General features: G+C 33.7%; 3 protein-coding genes and 1 pseudogene across 4 annotated transcripts; 3 read left to right on the top strand and 1 right to left on the bottom strand.

Moving 5' to 3' along the window:
- The first annotated feature begins 713 nt into the window (after nt 1-713).
- LOC104717321 (putative indole-3-pyruvate monooxygenase YUCCA8 pseudogene) lies at nt 714-2,468 on the top strand (annotated as a pseudogene). The gene has a single exon (XR_015568806.1). The product of XR_015568806.1 is annotated as a putative indole-3-pyruvate monooxygenase YUCCA8 pseudogene (transcript).
- Nucleotides 2,469-7,011: 4,543 nt separating this feature from the next.
- Nucleotides 7,012-9,061, top strand: LOC104717320 (glutaredoxin-C5, chloroplastic). The gene is made up of 5 exons (XM_010434867.3): nt 7,012-7,471; nt 7,750-7,823; nt 8,401-8,475; nt 8,642-8,668; nt 8,830-9,061. The coding sequence occupies exons 1-5, from the start codon at nt 7,176-7,178 to the stop codon at nt 8,898-8,900; spliced, it is 543 nt and encodes a 180-aa protein (XP_010433169.1). The 5' UTR covers nt 7,012-7,175; the 3' UTR covers nt 8,901-9,061.
- Nucleotides 9,062-9,182: 121 nt separating this feature from the next.
- Nucleotides 9,183-10,928, top strand: LOC104717319 (protein LOW PSII ACCUMULATION 1, chloroplastic). Its single transcript, XM_010434866.3, has 4 exons — nt 9,183-9,574; nt 9,839-10,417; nt 10,498-10,548; nt 10,644-10,928. Exons 1-4 carry the CDS (start codon nt 9,345-9,347, stop codon nt 10,780-10,782), a joined length of 999 nt encoding a protein of 332 aa, XP_010433168.1. The 5' UTR covers nt 9,183-9,344; the 3' UTR covers nt 10,783-10,928.
- Nucleotides 10,929-11,085: 157 nt separating this feature from the next.
- Nucleotides 11,086-12,216, bottom strand: LOC104717317 (photosystem I reaction center subunit IV A, chloroplastic). Its single transcript, XM_010434865.3, has 3 exons — nt 11,894-12,216; nt 11,398-11,463; nt 11,086-11,304 (listed from the first exon to the last, which is right to left on the bottom strand). Exons 1-3 carry the CDS (start codon nt 12,152-12,154, stop codon nt 11,197-11,199), a joined length of 435 nt encoding a protein of 144 aa, XP_010433167.1. The 5' UTR covers nt 12,155-12,216; the 3' UTR covers nt 11,086-11,196.
- Nucleotides 12,217-21,068: the final 8,852 nt, after the last annotated feature.

Raw genomic sequence — 21,068 nt, 5'->3', positions numbered from 1 at the left:
GGGACCAAAAATAATAAAAATAGTGGAGAAGAAGCTCTCTAATTGAAGGGAATGGGGTTGATGTGGATTTATTCATTTGGTTCCACACAATGAAGAAAAAAAAAAAAAAAAAAAACACAGCTTTGGCTCCCTCATCCTCTCCACGTGGCTTGACCAGTCCACGTCATCATCTTCTCACCTACGTGGCTTCATCCTCCTTGGAAGAATCACTTCTCTCTCAACAGTCACCATCGTTGCTCCCTAATTCCATCACTTCCACATTCATTCTCTCTTATAATAATAGTATTAAGTTATTTAACCAATAATGTTTTATTACTATTTATTTTTACTAATTAAAAGACGTAATTAAAAGTAATACAGTAGTAGTAACACACACCAAATGGTCGGTAGAAATTTGTAGTTCCCAATACCACCAAAAGGAAAAAAAAAATAGAATTACTTCGTCGTCAAGCAATACCACTGTTTATTACAAGTGCTCAACCGTCACACACACACCCATTAGCTTTTCTTAAATAAATTAATCACAACTATAAGCAATCATACTCACAAATACTCTGTTATTATTATAAAAAAAACAAATATCAGAAGCTCATGATTATATATTACTATAATATATATTAAAAAATAAATATCGTCGAGTGGAAAAATATTCAACGCCACATGGGATGATCTATTCTTCTATATAAGCACCATAACCTTCAAACACTATCTTCATTCCAAATTCATAACCATTTCCAATTACCTCTATTGATTCTATCTCTCTCCTTCTCTTCTTTTTACAAAAACTTTCTCTAACTTTAAAACTGGTTAAAGAAACGTATATAAAAAGAAATGGAGAGTATGTTTCGTTTGACGGATCATGATCATCAAGATTCAACACCTAACCGGTGTATTTGGGTCAATGGACCAGTCATCGTCGGAGCAGGACCGTCGGGTTTAGCCACAGCGGCTTGTTTACGTGAACAAAACGTTCCTTTCGTTGTTCTCGAGAGAGCAGACTGTATTGCTTCTCTATGGCAAAAACGTACTTACGATCGTCTCAAGCTTCACCTTCCCAAGCAGTTTTGTCAATTACCGAAAATGCCCTTCCCGGAGGACTTCCCTGAGTACCCGACGAAGCGTCAGTTCATCGACTACCTTGAGTCCTACGCAGCCCGGTTCGAGATCAACCCTAAGTTCAACGAGTGTGTGCAGACCGCTCGGTTCGATGAGACCAGTGGGTTGTGGCGAGTCAAGACCGTGTCGAACACCGAGTGGACTCGGACGGAGGTCGAGTATATTTGCCGGTGGCTCGTGGTGGCCACGGGAGAGAATGCGGAGAGAGTGATGCCCGAGATTGAGGGACTTTCCGAGTTTTCCGGCGAGGTGATTCACGCTTGTGACTACAAGTCCGGCGAGAAGTTCGCCGGGAAAAAAGTTCTGGTCGTCGGTTGTGGAAACTCCGGCATGGAAGTGTCTCTTGACCTCGCAAACCATTTCGCTAAGCCTTCCATGGTCGTGAGAAGCTCCCTTCACGTGATGCCGAGGGAAGTAATGGGTAAATCCACGTTCGAGCTTGCAATGAAGATGTTAAGATGGCTTCCTCTATGGCTTGTGGACAAGATACTATTGGTTTTGAGCTGGATGGTGCTTGGAAACATCGAAAAGTACGGGTTGAAACGACCCGAGATGGGTCCGATGGAGCTAAAGAGCGTGAAAGGCAAAACACCCGTTCTTGACATCGGAGCTATGGAGAAGATCAAATCAGGAAAGATCGATGTGGTTCCAGGGATCAAAAGGTTTAACGGAAACCAAGTCGAACTTGTCAACGGAGAACAACTAGACGTGGACTCAGTCGTCCTCGCTACTGGTTATCGCAGTAACGTCCCATATTGGCTACAAGAGTGTGAGTTCTTTGCAAAGAATGGTTTCCCAAAAACAGTATCTGACAACAACGGTTGGAAAGGAAGGACAGGATTGTATGCAGTTGGGTTTACGAAGAAAGGGCTCTCAGGTGCGTCAATGGATGCGGTTAGGATCGCACAAGATATAGGCTCTGTTTGGAAACTAGAAACAAAACAACCTACGAAACGCTCAACGGCTTCTCATCGAAGATGTATCTCTCAACAGTTCTAAATTTAGGAAAAAAAAAAAAAGATTAGAGTTTAGGACAGAGATAGATCATTAGAAATGAGAAGAGCCCTCTCCTGAAGACCCAAAGCGAATCAAAGGGTGTTGTGCGTGTTTTTTTTTGTTACCTCCTCCACTTGTTTGTTCTGGGCGTTTTGTGTAAACAGAGGAAGATGTGGCCTTTTGTTTCCTTTTTTTTTTTCTTTTTTTTTCTATATACTTTAAACAATTAACTTTTTTGGGGGTGGGTTCTTTGATTTTTTTTGTACAAGTCTATGTTTTTCCTCTTTTTGAATAGTTAACATCTATATTGTGTACACTTTTCTGATACTATTTAAGCCAAAAATATTTTGATTTCAGTTTTACCATCTTTCTGTAGTTTGGCCCTGCTCTTTTACTTTTCATGTATCAGAGAAGCTCTCTTTAGACCATATTGGTATTGAACAAGCATGTTTTGGACAGTAGTTTGGATCAAACTTTGACGTTAGGGATCATTTTCAGAGTTGCGGATTCTAGTTCTCTACTACGGCCTTGTTGAAACATCATGAAAACCCTCTTATAGGTGATAAAGGAATAGAAACAAAAAAAAGAAAAAAAAAAAACATGCGACATAAGTCATCTTTCTATTTAGAAAATTCTGGAAGTGCAAAGGAAAAACTTTACAAATAACTGATCTGATTATTTAGTTTTGTGGGAATAATACACATGAATTAACTTTCAGTGTTGTAGGAATTGAAAACAGAAACAAAATCATAAGCAAAACTCTTGTAGTAATTATTATGGTCAATTGACAAGTCTCTTAATAATGAACTACGCAACAAATCTAGAGTAGAGCAAAATATGAAAGCTCACGAACATAGGTCATCACAGCTAGCTACTATACACATAATCACATCACAGCTACTATACACATAATCGCATCAGAGCTTCATTCTATTATAATTTTTTTACCACTCATCAGGTCAAGTCCGGTATAATGTATATATGTTGTTGCGATTAATGGGAATTTGTAAGTAACTAAAATTGTCTAAACATAATTTTAAGGATGATTCTCATTTCTCAAATACATGTGATCTCTCTGTGTTTTTGGTGGGTTGAAACTAATTAATTAGGTGATTAAACCTAATAAACAGAACACATAATTAAATCCCACTTTAGTTCGAGTCAGTCATTAATGAAATTACTAGTGTCGTGGTTCATGCATCGATTTCCCGCTTTGCACGGAAACTAAATAGGTAATTAAATTTCCTTCGATCTAAGTTAGGACTCATCTAAAAGCGTCCTCAACCATTATGCAATTTGACCCCCAGGAAAAAAAATCATTATACTAGTATTATTATTTTAGTTGCTAATCATATGCATCATATAGAACAATTTCCAATGTCGACCAATGTTACAGAAGAATCAGTGAATCACTATATTATAAGCATTTGCTGATTAACAACCTATTTGCAGTGTGTTATAAACCTGCAGGTGGATCTGATTCTATCCTAAGGAAAAATTTTAAGTGCAAAGCATTGTTAAAGAAAAATAAGAATGTCGTTTTCCAAACTACATTTGCATGCTAAATTCTTAAAGTACATATATATTTGTAATTTGTAATAAATTTGAAAAAAAAAACATAAAATGATAGTTTAAAGTATACTAATTTAGAGCAAAAAACAACTGGTCAAAATTTAGAGAAAACAGTTGTTCGAAATTCGAAACCAGGGAGAAGAAAACAATATATTTATATATAGATACATATATATATATATTATTATATAGTGAAATGTCTGAGGGGAAAAAACAAAGAGAAAAAGTGAATAAATTTTGTGATGACATTAAAAACCCACATGTGTTGGGTCCAATGAAGAGATTTAAAATCCACTAATAAAAGAGATCTTACAATGTCACATCAAATGTAGATCGGCCTATGTCCAACGTCAAAGGATAAAGCCAGCAGTTCAAAACCATTTTCAACCACAGCATTTGTACATTTATTAATTAGTATTGTCATTATTATTGATATATAGAATTTATAACAATTCCAGTTTCAACAAATTCTTATTTTTTCTTGCTGGTATTTGTTATCCTATTTTTATTCTACGAAAACATTATCCTCTATGATGGAAAATTCAAAGGAAAATGTATTACATGTATCGTGTTTATTTTAATCATATCCATCTCTACTGTATTTAAAAGATTTATGATCGATAAATCACACGCCAAACTCGACAATTACAGAACTAAACAATACAAAAGTTTACGATTTTTTTTTTTTTTTTTTTTTTGCGTTTATATACAATAATACTGACTTTGATTTCTTATAAATTCAAACTATATATACATATTTGATTTGGATTATAAAAAGTATAATATAATATTATTCATTTATTTACGTAGGTAGGTATTGAAAATCATCTTTTGTTGAGGATATATCAATTAGATAATCCCATAAAATAATATAACTAGCTCCGTAAATGGTAATTTTTATATTCCACCAGAATACTTGAACTCTATAATATCTTGAGAGTATAATGGCGTGTACACCGTGTGAAGTCTATTTCAAAGGCCATGGAGGAGTGATCATCTAGCCTCATGCACCCTCACCGCATGTTACCTATTTAGAAACTACAAGTTGTGAGATGTTGAATTTGAGTGACCATTATCTTTTTGCTTTCTTCTTTTCTTTTGCCATACTTGTCATCTTTCTCTTTTGACATCAGTCATCACCATACCATACTTGTCACTTGTCACCTCATATTCACACGTATTCTCAATCTATTTTCATTACCTTAGCAAAAGCCCTAGCGCTTGATAGGCATTCTCTTATATTCTAGTTTATTTTTGGTTATGAAGACCTAGCTAGCTAGGAATCCATCACATAGGTAGATATGTGTCCACTTACATTCACAATGTCATTTACATTTTCCGAAATTGCGTAACAAGATTTTATACGACTTTTATTTAAAATTGTCAATCAGACCGATTTGAACTATCTCGACCAAATAATTATGTTTTCAAATATTATATTGACACATCTACTTTTGAATGGTATATACGATTAGGCATGTCTATATGGGTCAAATGATTTGAGATTAACTTGCTTCGAGGATATCAGTGACAAAGAGTAAATGGGTAACACATGGAATGGTCACAAATTCTCCAATGGAGAAATCACTCATGTTTAAGGGCCCATATTGTCCATCTTACACATTACCGAAGTCTGCAAAAACTAGGGTTTGTTTCTTTCACATGCCTATGTCTGTTAGATGAACTACCACTTGTAGAAACAATCTTCTACGCTAAACACAAGAAAGAAGATACCAAGAAAAAATAACATTTCACCACACATATATACAATCTCTGAAAATTTAATTTACGGAGCTGTCCAAATTTAATCTCTGAAAAGATAACATTTCACCACACATATATACATTGGCTGTCCAAAATCACCAAAGCTTTTAGACAATTTTAATTTACCTATTACGAATGTTAGTGAAGTATAGGACCAACGTCTCTAACAAGTAACAACTAACCATACAAGTACATCACAAGGGCTACGTACGTTTTCCATATAATTTGTTTAGATATGCATCAAAAAGAAAGATACATATATATAGTTTATCAAGTTTTAGTTCTTTACTCCAAATAGGTACGTAAAGAGAAAGAATTCGAATGTACTGGAATTAATCATTGGGATGGTAAAGTTTCGAGTGGAAGACTATTGTACCCATGTCTCTATATCCCTTTTATGAACTTGCAACCCCACACACACATCTATGTAGTATGGGCAATTTAGTTCCAATCCGGCTCGAGATTCATTCCGATTATGTTTAATATTCCCTTTTCTGAAAAGTATTTAGAAAAACATATAGAATATAAGCAAATACAAATCTTAATTAGTACAAAAGAATTCGGAAATACAGAATATAATAATGTCTGAAATCCCACAACCACAAATCTAACTAAATACCTAAAATAGTTGAATATTTGGATATTTAGATGTTCATTTTCCGAAAAGAGACTATATATCTGATTTTTCTAAAGTATTTTGATTTGTGCCGAACTGCCTATGTTTAATATATAATATGCATATACACATGGATGGACACGGACAACACAAGGAACTTTGTACAAATGAGAGTACTTGCCAAATTTTTAAGTCACTTTTATTAATACAAATGCTTATAATTAAAAGCGAGTTATTTTGTGTGTGTGTGTGCACGTATATAATAATAATATTTTAATATATCATGTACAGTACTTATCAAGTATGTGTGCATATATATATATATATATACATTACGTACGTATATGTGTATGATTGTATGTTATTGCAACAAAGATTTGGGCTATAAATGAATGAAGAAAAATGTTGTTGGGATATTGACAAAAACAAATTGAGCAACAATGAAAATAATTCGAACCCATGACATTACAACTAGTCAAAAGTCCCCACATGATCTTTATCAAGGTAGGTCCTTGGATGAGTTGTTTTCTTATATCATAAATTTCTCACGAATTTTGTTAATGGCCTTTATGTGTAAAATGACAAAACTTGCCAACCATTATACCAGTCGATCGATACTTAACTCCTTATGTAAAAACTGAAATAACTCAATGTAAAGAATATAACCCCCAAAAAAAAAAACACTCAATGTAATTATAATTTACGAGTATATATAATTTTACTAAGCAATTGTGGTCTAGTAGTGGTTGAAATATATATAGACATGACATGTTCACCAAAAAAATAAATATATCATCAAAACGCTTTATAGGCTTTCGCCTCTCCGTCTTATTCTTCTGGGTCTTATAGGATTTATAAGAAGAATTCAAAACCCATTAGTAATAACTAAAGGGCCTTTACTTAAGGCCCATTAAGTAATATATCCCAGTTTCAGATTTTTTTTTGTTGGTTCACGAAATTTCAGTTTTTTTTTTTTTCTATTAGAAAAGAAAAAAGGAAAAAGAAGGACAAGTCACGGAGGAGACAAAATAGCACGCAAAGAAGAAGCTCCAACTTCAAGAATCTGTCTTTTGAGTTTTTTTTTAGAATCTCTTGAGGGTCAGAATTCGCCATGGCTGTCACAGCATTCAACACATTGAAACTTGCATCGTCGTCTTTAGATCCGATTCCTTCAATCTCTTATTCATCTTCTTCTTATTCTTTCTCTTGTGTATCTGTCGGATCTCCTTTCAAGAGATGTCTAAAACAGACTTGTTCTGTTCGAGCCATGTCTTCTTCTTCTTCTTCTTCTTCGTCGTCGTCTTCGGCTGCTTCGTCTTCTTCTTCGTTTGGATCGAGAATGGAGGAGAACATTAAGAAAACAGTGACTGAGAACACTGTTGTTGTTTACTCCAAAACTTGGTGCTCGTATGTTTCTTCTCACTTCTCTTTTTTTTTCTTTCCTGTTTTTCAGTTTTCAGATAATCTAAAGTTAGGATTTTTTTTCTTTGTTTTTGCTTAATTGGAGAATGGGTTTGTTAAATATCCTTGTAAAATTTACTTTTTTTTTTTTTGTTATGGGTTTTGATGATCGTCAGATCTTGCTTAATGTTTTTCTGTTGACCTTTCACATCACAAATTATGACTCCTTTGCTTAATTTTTGATACGTACTGTGTATTTGTTGGCGATTGGTGTTGTTTTGAAGATACTGTTCTGAAGTGAAGACATTGTTCAAGAGACTTGGGGTTCAGCCACTGGTTATTGAATTGGATCAACTTGGTATGTTTACATTTACTTTACATCTTCTTCTTTTGTTTTATCATACATCTTGGTCAGCTTAGCTTGATTAATTGATTTGATTATGATATTACTAAACTTTTAGTTTATGTCATGGCTTTTGATAGAGGATGAAGTGATGCTTGTTCATTGTTTAGAATTAGAAGTATCCATTATTAGTATTGCATTTTATCCTTTGGATTTGGTTTCAATTGTGTTTTACTGATCTAGTTCATGTTGTGGCATTTAGACTCGTTGAAAGAATCAAAGTCTTGTTTACCTTTCAATTGGTTTAGTTTTTCAGATTTGAATTGGTTCATATCTTTATCTGTGTAAGCTGTAACTCCTGTTTCTGGACTATGGGTTAGAAACTTACTTTATGGGGACTCTTATCTGCCTTTTGTGTTTGTGATATTCTGCCTTTGTTTCTTGTCGAATTACTAGTCTATACTTTTGTATCTTGGTAGTGGTTTTCAGCTGAAGATACAATTGTCTAATGATTTGGTGATTTTGGACAGCCAAAAATTTATCTGTTATGTGCTTAGTTCTGTTTGACTAAACCATCTCTGGCTCATTTCAGGTCCACAAGGGCCACAACTGCAAAAGGTACTGGAAAGACTTACTGGGCAACACACTGTTCCTAATGTTTTTGTTGGTAAGTAGATTACTCCTTTTACATCGATCATATCTTCATTGAATGCTGTTTTCCTAATGTCCTGCTTTGAAGGTTGAAACCTTTATATGCCCTAAAGAAGCGAACAATATAGTTTCCTGTTTATGACAACACATAACAGTGTCTAATCTTTTGTCCAAATGAACAGGAGGCAAGCACGTTGGTGGTTGCACAGGTACTTTCTCTTTCCCCCTCGCCTCTTGGTAGATTGTTACACAGTTTAGCAGAACACGTTCCTTCTACTTGTCTGAGACTTCACCGATGTTTTATCCTATATATTGGATATTGTTTCACTTCAATTCTCAGCATTATTTTCTTGTTGTTGTACTACAACAGATACAGTGAAGCTTTACAGGAAAGGAGATCTGGAACTGATGTTAGCTGAAGGTAAAAACGGTCAGACCTGAGGAGATGATGGAAATTGGTTTGGAGATTTTGCATATGGAGCTTTGGAAACTCAAAACAATTTTATCTCTTTGGCTATCATCATTGAACCTCATTTGTATACAATAAGTAATTAACATAACATATATCATGCAATTGTTAATCTCTCTTTGTTTTGCTATCACCACTTGGTAACACGCAGTTTCAAGCCTTCAAAGTGTAATTCAAAAATTACAACTAAAAGCAACAAAAAAAAAAGAAAAAACTAGGACCGGTACATAAAGAAGAAGAAAAAGTTACCAATTATATTCCAGAAAATCCCAAAATATGTTGAAGCTGAGAAGCGTGGCAAGTTTAGGATCACAGGTGGATAGAGAAAACAAAAAGTGATCCAGAGAGTGAAAGGAGAAGGAGAAGTCATCTTCTGAACAGAGGAAGTTGCAGAGAATAGAATCTTAAGGAGACCAATGGCTACTCTGGTCTCGTCTCAGACTTACATCTACCATTGTTGTATGAGTAAACGAGCTTTTTACCAGGCAAAAGAATCATACTCTCCTTGTAGATTTTCCCGTCATCATAATCATAGGGAAAGACTTGATTTGTATCCTAAGACGCCTAGATTGACAATAACTAAAAAGCATCAACCTTTGTCTTTCAACACCGTGTGTTTTGCTGCAGACGAGCCTTCCGAAATCAGGTAATTCATCTAACCTGTTTTAAATTGGGTTTTGATGGGTTTGGGTTCTATCTGTGTTGTTGTTGAATCAGTTAAGTGTATGGTATTCTATAATCAGTGGGATTGATGAAAGTTTAAAACTTTAGTAAAACAACTGCATAAACGCAAGAGTGTTATCTCATTGTTGTTGATACCATTTTTTCGGTGAGATGTTACAATTTGGACACTTAAGTTAAGACCTTTGCTTGTAATGACACTGCTAGTTGTCTCTGTTATTGCTTTCAGTGCTGATGCTAGAATCCGTAGTGAGGTTCTGTCTCCGTTCAGATCAGTCCGTATGTTCTTCTACCTTGCCTTCATAGCTAGTGGGTCACTAGGAGGACTAATAGCCACTTCTAGGCTCATTGGTGCCCTTGCAAATCCGGCTAGATCAGGCGAAGTTCTGGAGATCATAAAAGGTTTGGGAATTGACTTTGGTGCAGCTTCTCTCTTTGCCTTCCTCTACTTCCGCGAAAACAAGACCAAGAATGCACAAATGGTTAGGCTCTCGAGAGAAGAGAATCTTGCAAAACTCAAAATGAGGGTCGAAGAGAACAATAAAGTTATCTCGGTAGGAGATCTGAGAGGGGTTGCTAGGCTTGTCATCTGCTCTGGTCCTGCAGAGTTTATCGAAGAAGCTTTTAATAGAAGTAAAGAGTTTACACAAGGGCTTGTGGAGAGAGGTGTGGTTGTGGTAGCTTATTCTACGGATGGGAATACGCCGGTTTTGGACTTTGATGAGAATGACATTGCGGATGAGGAAACGAGCAAGAGAAGGAAGAGATTGTGGCGTGTGACTCCGGTTTTTGTCCCAGAATGGGAAAAGTAAGAATCTTTCCACATACAGGTAGTTGAAAGAATCGAACTTGAAGGTGTTCTTGATCTCTGTTCTTTTGCATGAGTAGGTGGTTAGCTGAGCAAAAGAAGCTTGCTAATGTATCTTCAGACTCTCCAGTGTAAGTAATTCCTTGCATTTGAATTGAGAAAACAGTTCAAACTGAATCTTGCACCGGTTTTTGCAATTCTTGACGCGGAATTGTGTTGATGCTAGGTATTTGTCTCTGCGTTTGGACGGGCGTGTAAGGGCAAGTGGAGTGGGTTATCCTCCATGGCAAGCCTTTGTTGCACAGCTTCCTCCGGTTAAGGGAATCTGGACCGGTCTTCTTGATGGTATGGATGGTAGAGTGTAAATACTCTAATACTTAGGGATAAAAAAGTTATACGTTTCTTACAAATTGTGTAGTTATGAACAGATATATGACTTCAAAATTGTCACTTTCACTCTTGTAGTAAATTGATTTGAAAATAAGATTATGCGATCAATCCGCGTTACCTATCTGAGTCAGACCAGTTCAAGTATGTAGGTGTTTACCTAGTGGTTTCAAAATGTTTATTGTGACGATGGTTAATAGATCATCTAACCCTGAGTAGAATGAGATTCAACAGAAGTTTCCAAATACATTCTGTGCAAAAAATAAGAAACTGGCTCGAGATTCAGATGAGGAGAAATAATTGGTAAACTTTCCGGTACATATGGTTCGGGTCAAGTTACAAACGGATAGAATGGTATAGAATACACAGAGCTAGTTTTTGATTTCTCTCATTTAAGCTGCAACTTCTTCGATCTCGTCCAATGCATAGTTGTTGGTCGATATGTTGGCGTAGTTCACTTTCGCAAACCGGACCACAACAGGGTACCTACTCTTAGGGTCCTGCACATTTTATAGCCAGGGTCAAAAAAATCTATAAAAACCGGCGTGGTGAAAGATATATACGTATGACCAATTTGAGACTAAATGCGTTACCTGATCAACAGCCACAACTGATCCAACGGTCTTGAACCAGTAGGATTCTCTCCTTAGAATCTTGACCTACGAAACCCCAATATATTTGTATTAGATACCGGCACACACGCACAAAGTCACAACTCACAAAGTCACAAACACTACACTAATAGATTTGAACCAAAAGCTATGACATTGTGACGGCACTAATACAAGCAACTAGGATCGGTCATAATGTTTTTATCTCTTGGTAGTAAAACAAAAACGATTAATTATGAGCAAAAATATGAACAAAAGCTACAATTTCACAATTAACGATTCCTCTTAGTTGAGTAATTGGTAAAGCCTACAAAATCGCAAAATCATTGTCATTTCACAGTGCTGCAGATTACACCAATAAGAACTTGATAATATACAAATGAATCCATTGATCGATAAAGTAGCTTAGGCGTATGCGTATGTACTTGGTGATATATATACGAAATAATGAATTTTAAGACGGTTTAGGATGGCTGACCTTAGACCCTCTCTTAGGGCCAATCGGAGGTGGCTTGGGTTTGGTGGCAGCAGCTCCAGCCGGAGCAGCAGCTGGCGCTGCAGGAGTATCTTTAGACGAAGAGGTAGCCGGAGCCGCATCGTCGGCTGCTCTGACTACGAGCCTAGAACCGGCGCTTCTCATGGGCAAGAAAGACACGGAGTTCCTGGACGACGAAGCGCCACCGGCCGCGGTGACGTTAGCCGGAAGAACAAACACCGTCGATGCTGACGCCATGGCCATCTTTGGTCTTCTTCTTTTTGTTTTTTTCTTGATTGTTTTGGCGACACGAAAGAGTGGTTCTTGATTGTTTTGTTGGTAGTAAAGCCAAGTAATATGTTCGAAAGGCTAAGAAAGGAGGAAGAGATGAGTTGTGTTTGGGTTAAACGAATCGTTTCCCTCCACTTGACATCTGCCACGTGTACATCACATATCTGTTCTTAAGGATAATGTGATGACGTGGAATTACGTTATTATTTCAGATTTCGTTATTACACTTGTGTTTTCTATTTTTTGGACAATTGTCATAAATAACACTAAAATAATTTTTTATTTTAAAAATACCACAATTCTAAAAATACCACTAAAATGTAATTTAATTAAAGTTCTAATACTAAAAACTAATTCCTAAATTTTAAATACTAAACCCTACCCCTAAAAACTATACCCTAAAATTAAATGTGTCAACCCAAACCTAAAAAAAAAATTTACATCCTTAAAAATCATTTTTTTTTGTATTTGTGGAAATTTTGGAGAAAAAAATTTTGTGGTATTTTTGGAAAAAAAAAAATTTGTGGTATTTTAAGGAATTTTTTTTTTTGGGTTAATTGTTTTTAGTGTTTCATTGCAACCTGTAAAAAATGAATTTTTCTTTCATTCTCAAACGATGTAATTAAAAAAAAAACTTAATCCATTTTCACTCTCATTAATTAAATTATAATCAGTAAATCACACAATCGATAAGCCAAAACATATTATCTTAAGATACATGCCTGCTTAGACAGGTAGAAAAAAAAAAAGTTGTTGGAAATTGGGTTCATAGCCATTTTTCTCATATTCGTCAACGATAGCAACATCGTTATTATTTTTAATGTGTTTTTTTTTTTTTTTTTTGCTGCAAATTTCTATCAAGCAAAAAATTCTCAAATATCTTTTACATTCGTGGTTTCATTATCTTTAATTTGTTTACTCTATTATAGTAATATAGTAAATTTGTATCATAAGTACGCTGAGTTTTTTTTGTGTGGTTTTGTACGATTTTGACTAACCTGAATTAAGAACAAGAAACCACAGATATATTTAGGTAAATACGAACAAGTTTTTCTCTTATTTGTAACATGTGATTTCCTTTTCTTCTTGTAAATGAGATCCTTAGATCTCTATAAGATAGTTTCTCAGTTATAGGACACGAACACAAAAACTTTACTATTATTTAGCACTTTCTTACGAAAACTAGTAATGCATATTACTAATCACTTAACCCTCTAATTCGATTAGATTGTCGACATTGTTTAGTTCATGCATATAAAAACTTGTGAGTGAGACCACTACACATATATATCGATCGATATACGAGACACAACTACCAAAAGAAAAAGAAAAGAAAAACATTAAAACGCATACAAACATGAGATTAAAACATTAGCACCTTCATGTTTTTTAAACAAGTTATTAGTTGTATCGGTCTTATATTATAAGGGTTGGTTGGTCTTCTATTGACTATTGTAATGAGTGTACTGGTGTGAACTCACATGAAGTGGAACGAGTTTATTGTCTTACTTGTGTCCATAATAAACTAAATTATTTAGTGCCAACAAATGGCCATGCTGTTTTCTTTCTTCTGTGATCTTTTAAGATTTACTATTTGATATTTGTCTTGATAATCTTCAAATATAATAGTATCTTAGTCATTAGCATTGTGAAACGAATACACTAAAAAGTTAGAGATTACACGTTTGGACAACAGTTATTAAAAATACAAAATCCAACTGGCGTGTTCCCAACTTATGTGATTGGCTACGCTGTTTAAAATACCCACACATGGAGTGCTAAAGGGTCCCGTCACTAATAAACTCGCTATATTGAAAGGTACACAAGGGCCTCAAACTAAGATTTTGGTCATAAGGTGTTACGTCATACTAAGTACTATATAAATCTTCATGAAAAGACATCATCAACATATTTCATCCTTTCTTTTCAATTTTCATAACCAACTTAGTCAAAGTCTTATTTATTTTATAAAAACGAAAGAAAATGGATTTTTTATAACTAAAATGTATAATTTCGAAGATTTAATGTATTATGTGTCAAATTTTTATTTCTTGGCAGCAAATAGTAATACAAATGGGGAATTGGCAGAACTAACGCACAAAAAAACTATATTTCATTGAGTAACCATTCTAATCAAGAGAAGTTAATATTCTTTGTATTTTCTATATTATTTATTTTGTTACCCCGGTTGCATGATCAACAGTTGTCTACTCTCTGTCTCTCTTTTACAAGCCAACGAAGGGGAGAGTTCTTTCTGGGTTGAAGAAAGATTCGCCAGCGATTGACGGAGAGAGATCTAGCGTGGACTGTGACTTGGTCGGAGGGAACGACGGCTAGACGGCTAGGAGAGACTGGGAATCAATTCGGCAAACAAGGATTTCGATTGGGTGCTCGACTATGACTCTCTTTTTTCTCTCTAATCACAGAACGTAAAGTAAATTTTTTTTTTCGAGGTCATCTTCTCCGGCGAGAGAGAAAGAGCAATGGAGTCTCCGTTATCACAAACCGATGCGTCGAAAGAGAAATTTGTGGGTTCACCACGGCCATCAACAACGACGACTGATTCAAATGTGATGAGAGGTTGTGGACTCGCTAATCTTACATGGGTTGGTGTTGTTAAAGTGGAGCTTCGTCATAAGCTTATGATGCCTGAGTATCTCCGTCTAGCTATGCATGACTGTATCAAACGGAAAGATTCAACCAGATTTATGTGTTCATGCCCCAATTAATGGTTGTTTTCGTTAAACCCAAATTTGGTGGTCGTCATGGTCTTGTGCTTAAAGAGAGGCTTCAACTGTTGATGAGCGAAGAACAGGTTCTGCTCTCACTACTATAGATCATGTGTTATTCTTGTATCAACTTATGAAAGTCTACCTTTTTAAGTGTTTGATTTATGTGTTCATGCTTAGCTGATGTGTTAGATCTAGTGCTTTGTTTTGAATTTGGAAGGATGAGTTAAGTTCAAAGATTGAGTCTTTTTGGAAATCCTTGAGTTGATTATTGTGGAAATGATTTGGAATTGTTGATATTGGAACTTCGTGATGATTCTTTTAATCTCAAACTAAAGAATGCAGAGCAAGTTTGAAGATTATGGTGAGTACACACAACAATATAATTTTAATCTCATAGTCTTTAGGTTTTTAGCAATTAGAAATGTTGACAAGGCCCTATTTCAAATAAGGTTGTATGATTTTCTAGTAATGAGACAGAGGTCCGTCGACGGTGCTTTCGATTGTGGTTCCTTCAAGCAAGCTGTCGATCCCACATTTGGTTCAACATTCTATTCAATTTTCTAAATTTACGGTTTAACATTCTATTCTATTTTCTGGTTTTGCAAACAATGATCTTATATCATGTTCTTTTGCAATGCTTTTACCCGGTTTGGGTTCTGAAGGTAGTATCTGGTAGGGTTTAGTGAACCTTCCTTTTATGTGTTAAATTCAAAAATGTTCTAATATATGTGTAATTCTTTTCAAACTTCCGAGTCCTGCCATTTACATCTATAAAATTATTAATGTTTGTATTTATATACAGAACTTTTAAATTTTAAAAACAAAAATGCAAATCTATTTTTATTCTTATGGTCAGAGTAATGCAATTTCAGACTTAAATATGAGTTTTATACTATATCGCAAATATTTCTGTTCATACACACAGAGGCTCTGATTGGTAACGGCTGTTATTTATGGCTCTAAAGACTTTGACTTAAAAAATTTAGCTGCAGAGAATTTGATTGTAGATGATGTGACTGTAGAAACTTTAACTATTAAAATCTGATTGTTTACCAACAACTTTTAAAGCGGTAGCTGTCATTTTTATTATTATTATAAATATTAATAATAAATATATATTATGTCAAAAATTAATTCATATAGCACTTTAATGATAAAATAAATTTTATTAATGATAAATTAAATTTTTTAAAAATATAAGTCAATCAAATATGTGATTTCTTGATTGATTATTCTGGCAAATATCAATAGTATTTTTAATTGTTTTGAATGTTTTTTTATTGAGCAGTTATATCAGCAGTCAAAAATCTATTAACCTAATCAATGCATTATTTGAATGTTATTCTATTATTAATCATGAATTTCATAAACTATTTTATAGTATTATTAGTGATCATGATGAAAAAATAAAATTTATTATTGAAATGGATCTTAAAAGAAAGAGAAAAAATAAGAATAATTAATTTATAAAAAGAAAATATATAAAATATGTATATATATTTTTGGAGAGCTTTTAAATATAAAAAGGAGAAAAAAAGAATGATTTTTAAATTATTTAGTTTTAAAGCATGAGTTTTGACGCTTAAAAAAAAAGAGAAAAACAATGAAAGAAAAAAAAAGTTGCTTTCAATGCTTTAAAAAAATTTAAAAACAAAAAAAGTATGATCGACAAAAAAATGACTTTTAAGGCTTTAAACATTTTTAAAGTTTTAAAAGTGTGTTGCCAATCAGGGCATAGTATCTTAATTACTAAAAAAATTACGTATACACACCTATAAAACTAGACCGACATGTCATATGTACCCATTGCTACCACAACAGCGCATGTATGCCATATGGGAGTAGTTTGGTAAATTCATAATGCCCTTTGGTCAGTTACTTAATTTTCCCAATTAACATGCTATATTCTTAATTATTATTGTGATTTTGGCTAGCTACCTAATTCACCCAATAAAAATTGGCAAAAGAAAAAAAAAACATTAGCCAAGTGATTGTCATCTTGTAGTGGTAGTCGTTAGATAAAAAGATAATTAATTACGTATTCTTTTAGTTTAAAACATTTAGGAACAAAATGATGATATGCGATATACATATACTTATTAGAGTAGTTTTGGATATGAGAGATTATAGTAAATATTTGGCTATCAATAAAAAAGACCGGCAAAAAAACTTGTAAGACGAGATCAAATTTCCATCAATCTTATTACATAAGAGAAGGTTTTTTCTAACTTTGCCAAATATTGTGACATTTGGCACTCTAATTTGGTGACATATGTCATTTTGGTTGATTTTAAATTTAACATTCTATTTTTTTATCTGATTTTATTTTAGTTATCTTATGTGGTGTATAGTTTGTTAAAAAAAAAAGATAATTGTTGTATAGTTTGTTTTTTTTTGAAATTTTTTTAACATTTTTACAAAAAAATTATTCTTTCCATTTTTTAGTTTTAGCATCTAATATAGTTCATAAAGAAATCATACACCATAGAACTTTAAAATAAAAAATACTAATAAACCCAACTAAAAAATATAAACAACTTAAAACCAAATAAGAATAGAAAATGGTTTCATATTTTTAAAGTAAAATCTGAAACCAAATTAATTTATGATAGACTAATTTAAAATTATAGAAAATTTTCTAATATATATATATACATATATCACATTATATTCAATAATCATATATAATGTATTAAAGACAACTCAAATTTGTTTTTAATAGTATTATATAAGTTACAATTTGACTGTCTTTAAAACATATATACTAAAAAAAATGGAATCATAACATAATTGTTTTATTTCCCCCATAAAATAACATAAAACAATTGTTTCAAAATTAATTTATTGTTAATTATACTATTTACTTTAAAATAATTAGAAATAGAGACAATTTATAGAAAAAACATATTTATATTAAATTTGACACACTTTTATTTTCATGAATTTTATAAAAAATTAGTTAGACTTAGCTTTGAGTATAAGATATTTGTTTTGTGACATCGTATCAATAAATTATTTTAAAATTGACTTATCATATTATAAAATTATTTGTTGTTAACTATTACTTTTATATATGAAAATAAAATTAATATATAATACAACATAATTTATCTATCAAAGGTATGGCTCGAGGACGACGGTCTGAGAGTGCAGGCGGTGTAGTTCGAAGGTTGCGACCTGAGAACGTATGAGTGAGAGAGCAAACAATGTCTAGGATGTGGGTATGAGCATAGTGGCTGGATGTAGACCTCGGAGGTCGGGATTGATCTCGTCTTTTTTACGTTGTGATGACTAGTGGAGTCAGGGCTGTGTGGACCGTTGAGTCACGTAGATGTGCGGGCTGTTGCGACAGTTGCACATAAAACTTTGGGCTGACAGTGTTCAGTCCGGTCGAATATTGTGCAGGCCGTGGTGACGGTTGCATGGGGGTTCTTGGTGGAGGGACGATGTTGCGGGATTCGAGGACGAATCTTTATTGGTGGGGGAGAATTGTAACGCCCGCGAACCAATTTCTGGAATTTTGGTTAGGGTGTCGGTCGACACCGTTTGCTGACGGTTTGATTGGTTCGACTTTAATCGTCCGGTTTGCATGGTTGGTTTAAGAGAAGCCCTAAACTCGAGTTTAAAAGGAGAACTCGACTTATTTCGTCTTTTTAGCCGTTTTTGGACAGAGAAGCAGAGAGAAGAAGGAGAAAACGTTTTTGAGAGAGATTTGTGAGATCCTTTGTTGTTCTTGAGAGATCTATTGCTGTGGAGTGAAGATCTTGTGTTAGGAACGAAGGATAAGGCTTCTAAGTGTTGTATTCATCGTTGTTGAGTGAGAATCTTCCTGCAAAAGAGGTGAGTGCTTGACCATGGCTGATCTAAGCCTGAGATCTCTGTTGTTTTGGCTGTTTCTTTGTGTTTGTGGTGTTTTGCTTGTGTGGGTTGGTTGTTTTCATGTTCCCATAGGTTCCTGAGAAGTTTGGAAGGGTTTGGGAGGGTTTGGAAGCGGTTTGGAACGGAGGTTCGTCGTTCGGCTTAGTGCAGATCGATTATACGAAGGTGGTGTCGATCGACACCAGTTGGTGTCGATCGACACCATGTTGGTTGAGTGTTGGTCGACACCGACCTAGTGTCGGTCAACACCAGTGACGCGTTAGCGTCGGTCGACACCGACTTAGTGTCGGTCGACACCGACTTAGTGTCGGTCGACATCAGACTTAACCGAGTCTTGTTTTCCTGGTTTGTTGTGTTGTTTGTGTTTTGGTTGTTGGCTTTAATAATAGAATCTCAGTTGCTTGTGTGTATAGCCCAGTAGATGGGAGGATGGCCTCAATGAGTGTTTATTAAATACTCATGCATCTCAATTTGTGTTTGCGGTGCAGGTAAAGGCAAATGTGAACGTGGAATAAAGGCGATGAGGAGGAGGATGATCTAGGGTCTCATTTGTGTGTTGTTGGTTATTTATGGTTATGTGTTGGAACCTTGGTTAGAGTTATGATAGGTTGTTGGATTGAATGGTTAGAAATGTTATTGTATTAAGGATATGTTGGTTTGGTATTGTTTGTACGTTTCCGCTGTGTAAGATGGTTATGGCTGGTTTAAATGATGTTTTGTGGTTTAGGTTGATTTAATTAAATAGTATGGGATGCTTAATTATATATATTATTTTTTTATTAAAAAAAACGGGTCGGGTCGTTTCAGTCTTTAAAACATATGTACTAAAAAAAACATAATAGTATCATAATAATTTCAAAAATTAATTTATTTTAATGATACTATTTATATTAAAATGATTAGAAATAGAGACAATATATAGAAAATAAAAAAATATATTAAATTTCACACAGTTTTCTTTTCAATGATTTTTTATAAAACTGGTTAAACTTATATTATAAGATATTTGTTTTGTGATATTGTTTTAATAAATTATTTTAAAATTGACTTATCATATATAAAAATATTTTTTTGTTAACTATTACTTTTAGATGATGACAATAAAATTAATATATAGGACAACATAAAATTATCTATCAAAATAATGAAGTAAGATCTTTCTTTTTCTAGACTATTTATCAGTTTCAGTTTTTTATTTTCCAAAAATGAAAAAAATATAATTTATCTTAACTATTTAACGAAAATACCATATATAGTTGACTTTGCTATAAGTAATGGTCTTATTACTATAGTAACATACTGTTTAAATAATTTCAACAATATATTGTAATCAAAAATATTTAGTAATATGTACTTTAACTTTTTTTTTTTCATGACCCTTCTATGAAACAATATATAACATATATATTATAAATTGTAGTTGAACCGTAGTATTATAAATATTATTTTTCAAGATATATATTAACAATTATATATGTAAATTTCATATATAATTGAATAGAAACTTTATTTTTTTATTTTAAGTTAATAATGCATACATAAACCACGCGATGCGTGGACTACTTTCTAGTATATCAATATGGTTCTATATTTGGTGGATTTAAGAGACTTATAATTTTGTGGCTGAAAAAATCGTTAATAGGCGGAGCTTTTTACTTTGTTATCAGTTAAAGCCATAATGTTTTTTTTTTTTCTTGATAAATGATAAAGCCATGCATAATGTTCTGACGATCTCTATGTTTTTATTTCTCTTTTCTGTAATCGGTTCTTTTATTAATTTATATTAAAGATGTATATTTTGGCTGGTCCATTTCAGATTTTCTTTTATTTGGTCCCAAGTTGATTAATGTATATAAAACATGTAGAACCAATAATGAAACGATAAGTAGTCTAGTCGTTATCTTTTTATTAGTCTCGAAACCATATATCGATTCTTGTTTAGCGTACCGTCTCTTCTGATCATGTATGGCCATATGGCTTACGTATGTTCTACACATTGTCTTGATTTCGATCTCACGCTCGTTACTGGTTATAAGTATGTACTATATTGTATACGAAACAATAAATTGTATGGGGTTAACCGACATCCATAACCAACGATAATCTGACAATACAGAAATTGGATCATCATTCAATTGCCCACTCGGCCATACATGATCAGAAGGAGTGAAGGACAAGTTATATTTATTCGCTTCTGCGTAGGCTAATTAAGTTTCCACTCGTTAGTGGGAAACATATATATATATCGCAATTGAACTGTTGCATTGAAATGCAAA

This window comes from Camelina sativa, chromosome 10 (assembly GCF_030686135.1).
Source record: "Camelina sativa cultivar CO46 ecotype springtype chromosome 10, ASM3068613v1".
Classification (NCBI taxonomy): domain Eukaryota; kingdom Viridiplantae; phylum Streptophyta; class Magnoliopsida; order Brassicales; family Brassicaceae; genus Camelina; species Camelina sativa.
The sequence above is the reverse complement of the archived record's forward strand: the minus strand, read 5'-3'. Positions and strand labels throughout refer to the sequence as shown.

Excerpts from the sequence above, each read along its gene's own strand:
- LOC104717320 (XM_010434867.3), top strand. The coding sequence starts at position 7,176 with ATGGCTGTCACAGCATTCAACACATTGAAACTTGCATCGTCGTCTTTA. Across the intron at positions 7,472-7,749 it reads TACTCCAAAACTTGGTGCTC|ATACTGTTCTGAAGTGAAGA; the intron begins GTATGTTTCTTC and ends GTTGTTTTGAAG. Across the intron at positions 7,824-8,400 it reads TATTGAATTGGATCAACTTG|GTCCACAAGGGCCACAACTG; the intron begins GTATGTTTACAT and ends GGCTCATTTCAG.
- LOC104717319 (XM_010434866.3), top strand. The coding sequence starts at position 9,345 with ATGGCTACTCTGGTCTCGTCTCAGACTTACATCTACCATTGTTGTATG. Across the intron at positions 10,418-10,497 it reads TTTGTCCCAGAATGGGAAAA|GTGGTTAGCTGAGCAAAAGA; the intron begins GTAAGAATCTTT and ends TTGCATGAGTAG. Across the intron at positions 10,549-10,643 it reads GTATCTTCAGACTCTCCAGT|GTATTTGTCTCTGCGTTTGG; the intron begins GTAAGTAATTCC and ends TGTTGATGCTAG.
- LOC104717317 (XM_010434865.3), bottom strand. The coding sequence starts at position 12,154 with ATGGCCATGGCGTCAGCATCGACGGTGTTTGTTCTTCCGGCTAACGTC. Across the intron at positions 11,464-11,893 it reads GCCCTAAGAGAGGGTCTAAG|GTCAAGATTCTAAGGAGAGA; the intron begins GTCAGCCATCCT and ends GGGGTTTCGTAG. Across the intron at positions 11,305-11,397 it reads CAGTTGTGGCTGTTGATCAG|GACCCTAAGAGTAGGTACCC; the intron begins GTAACGCATTTA and ends TAAAATGTGCAG.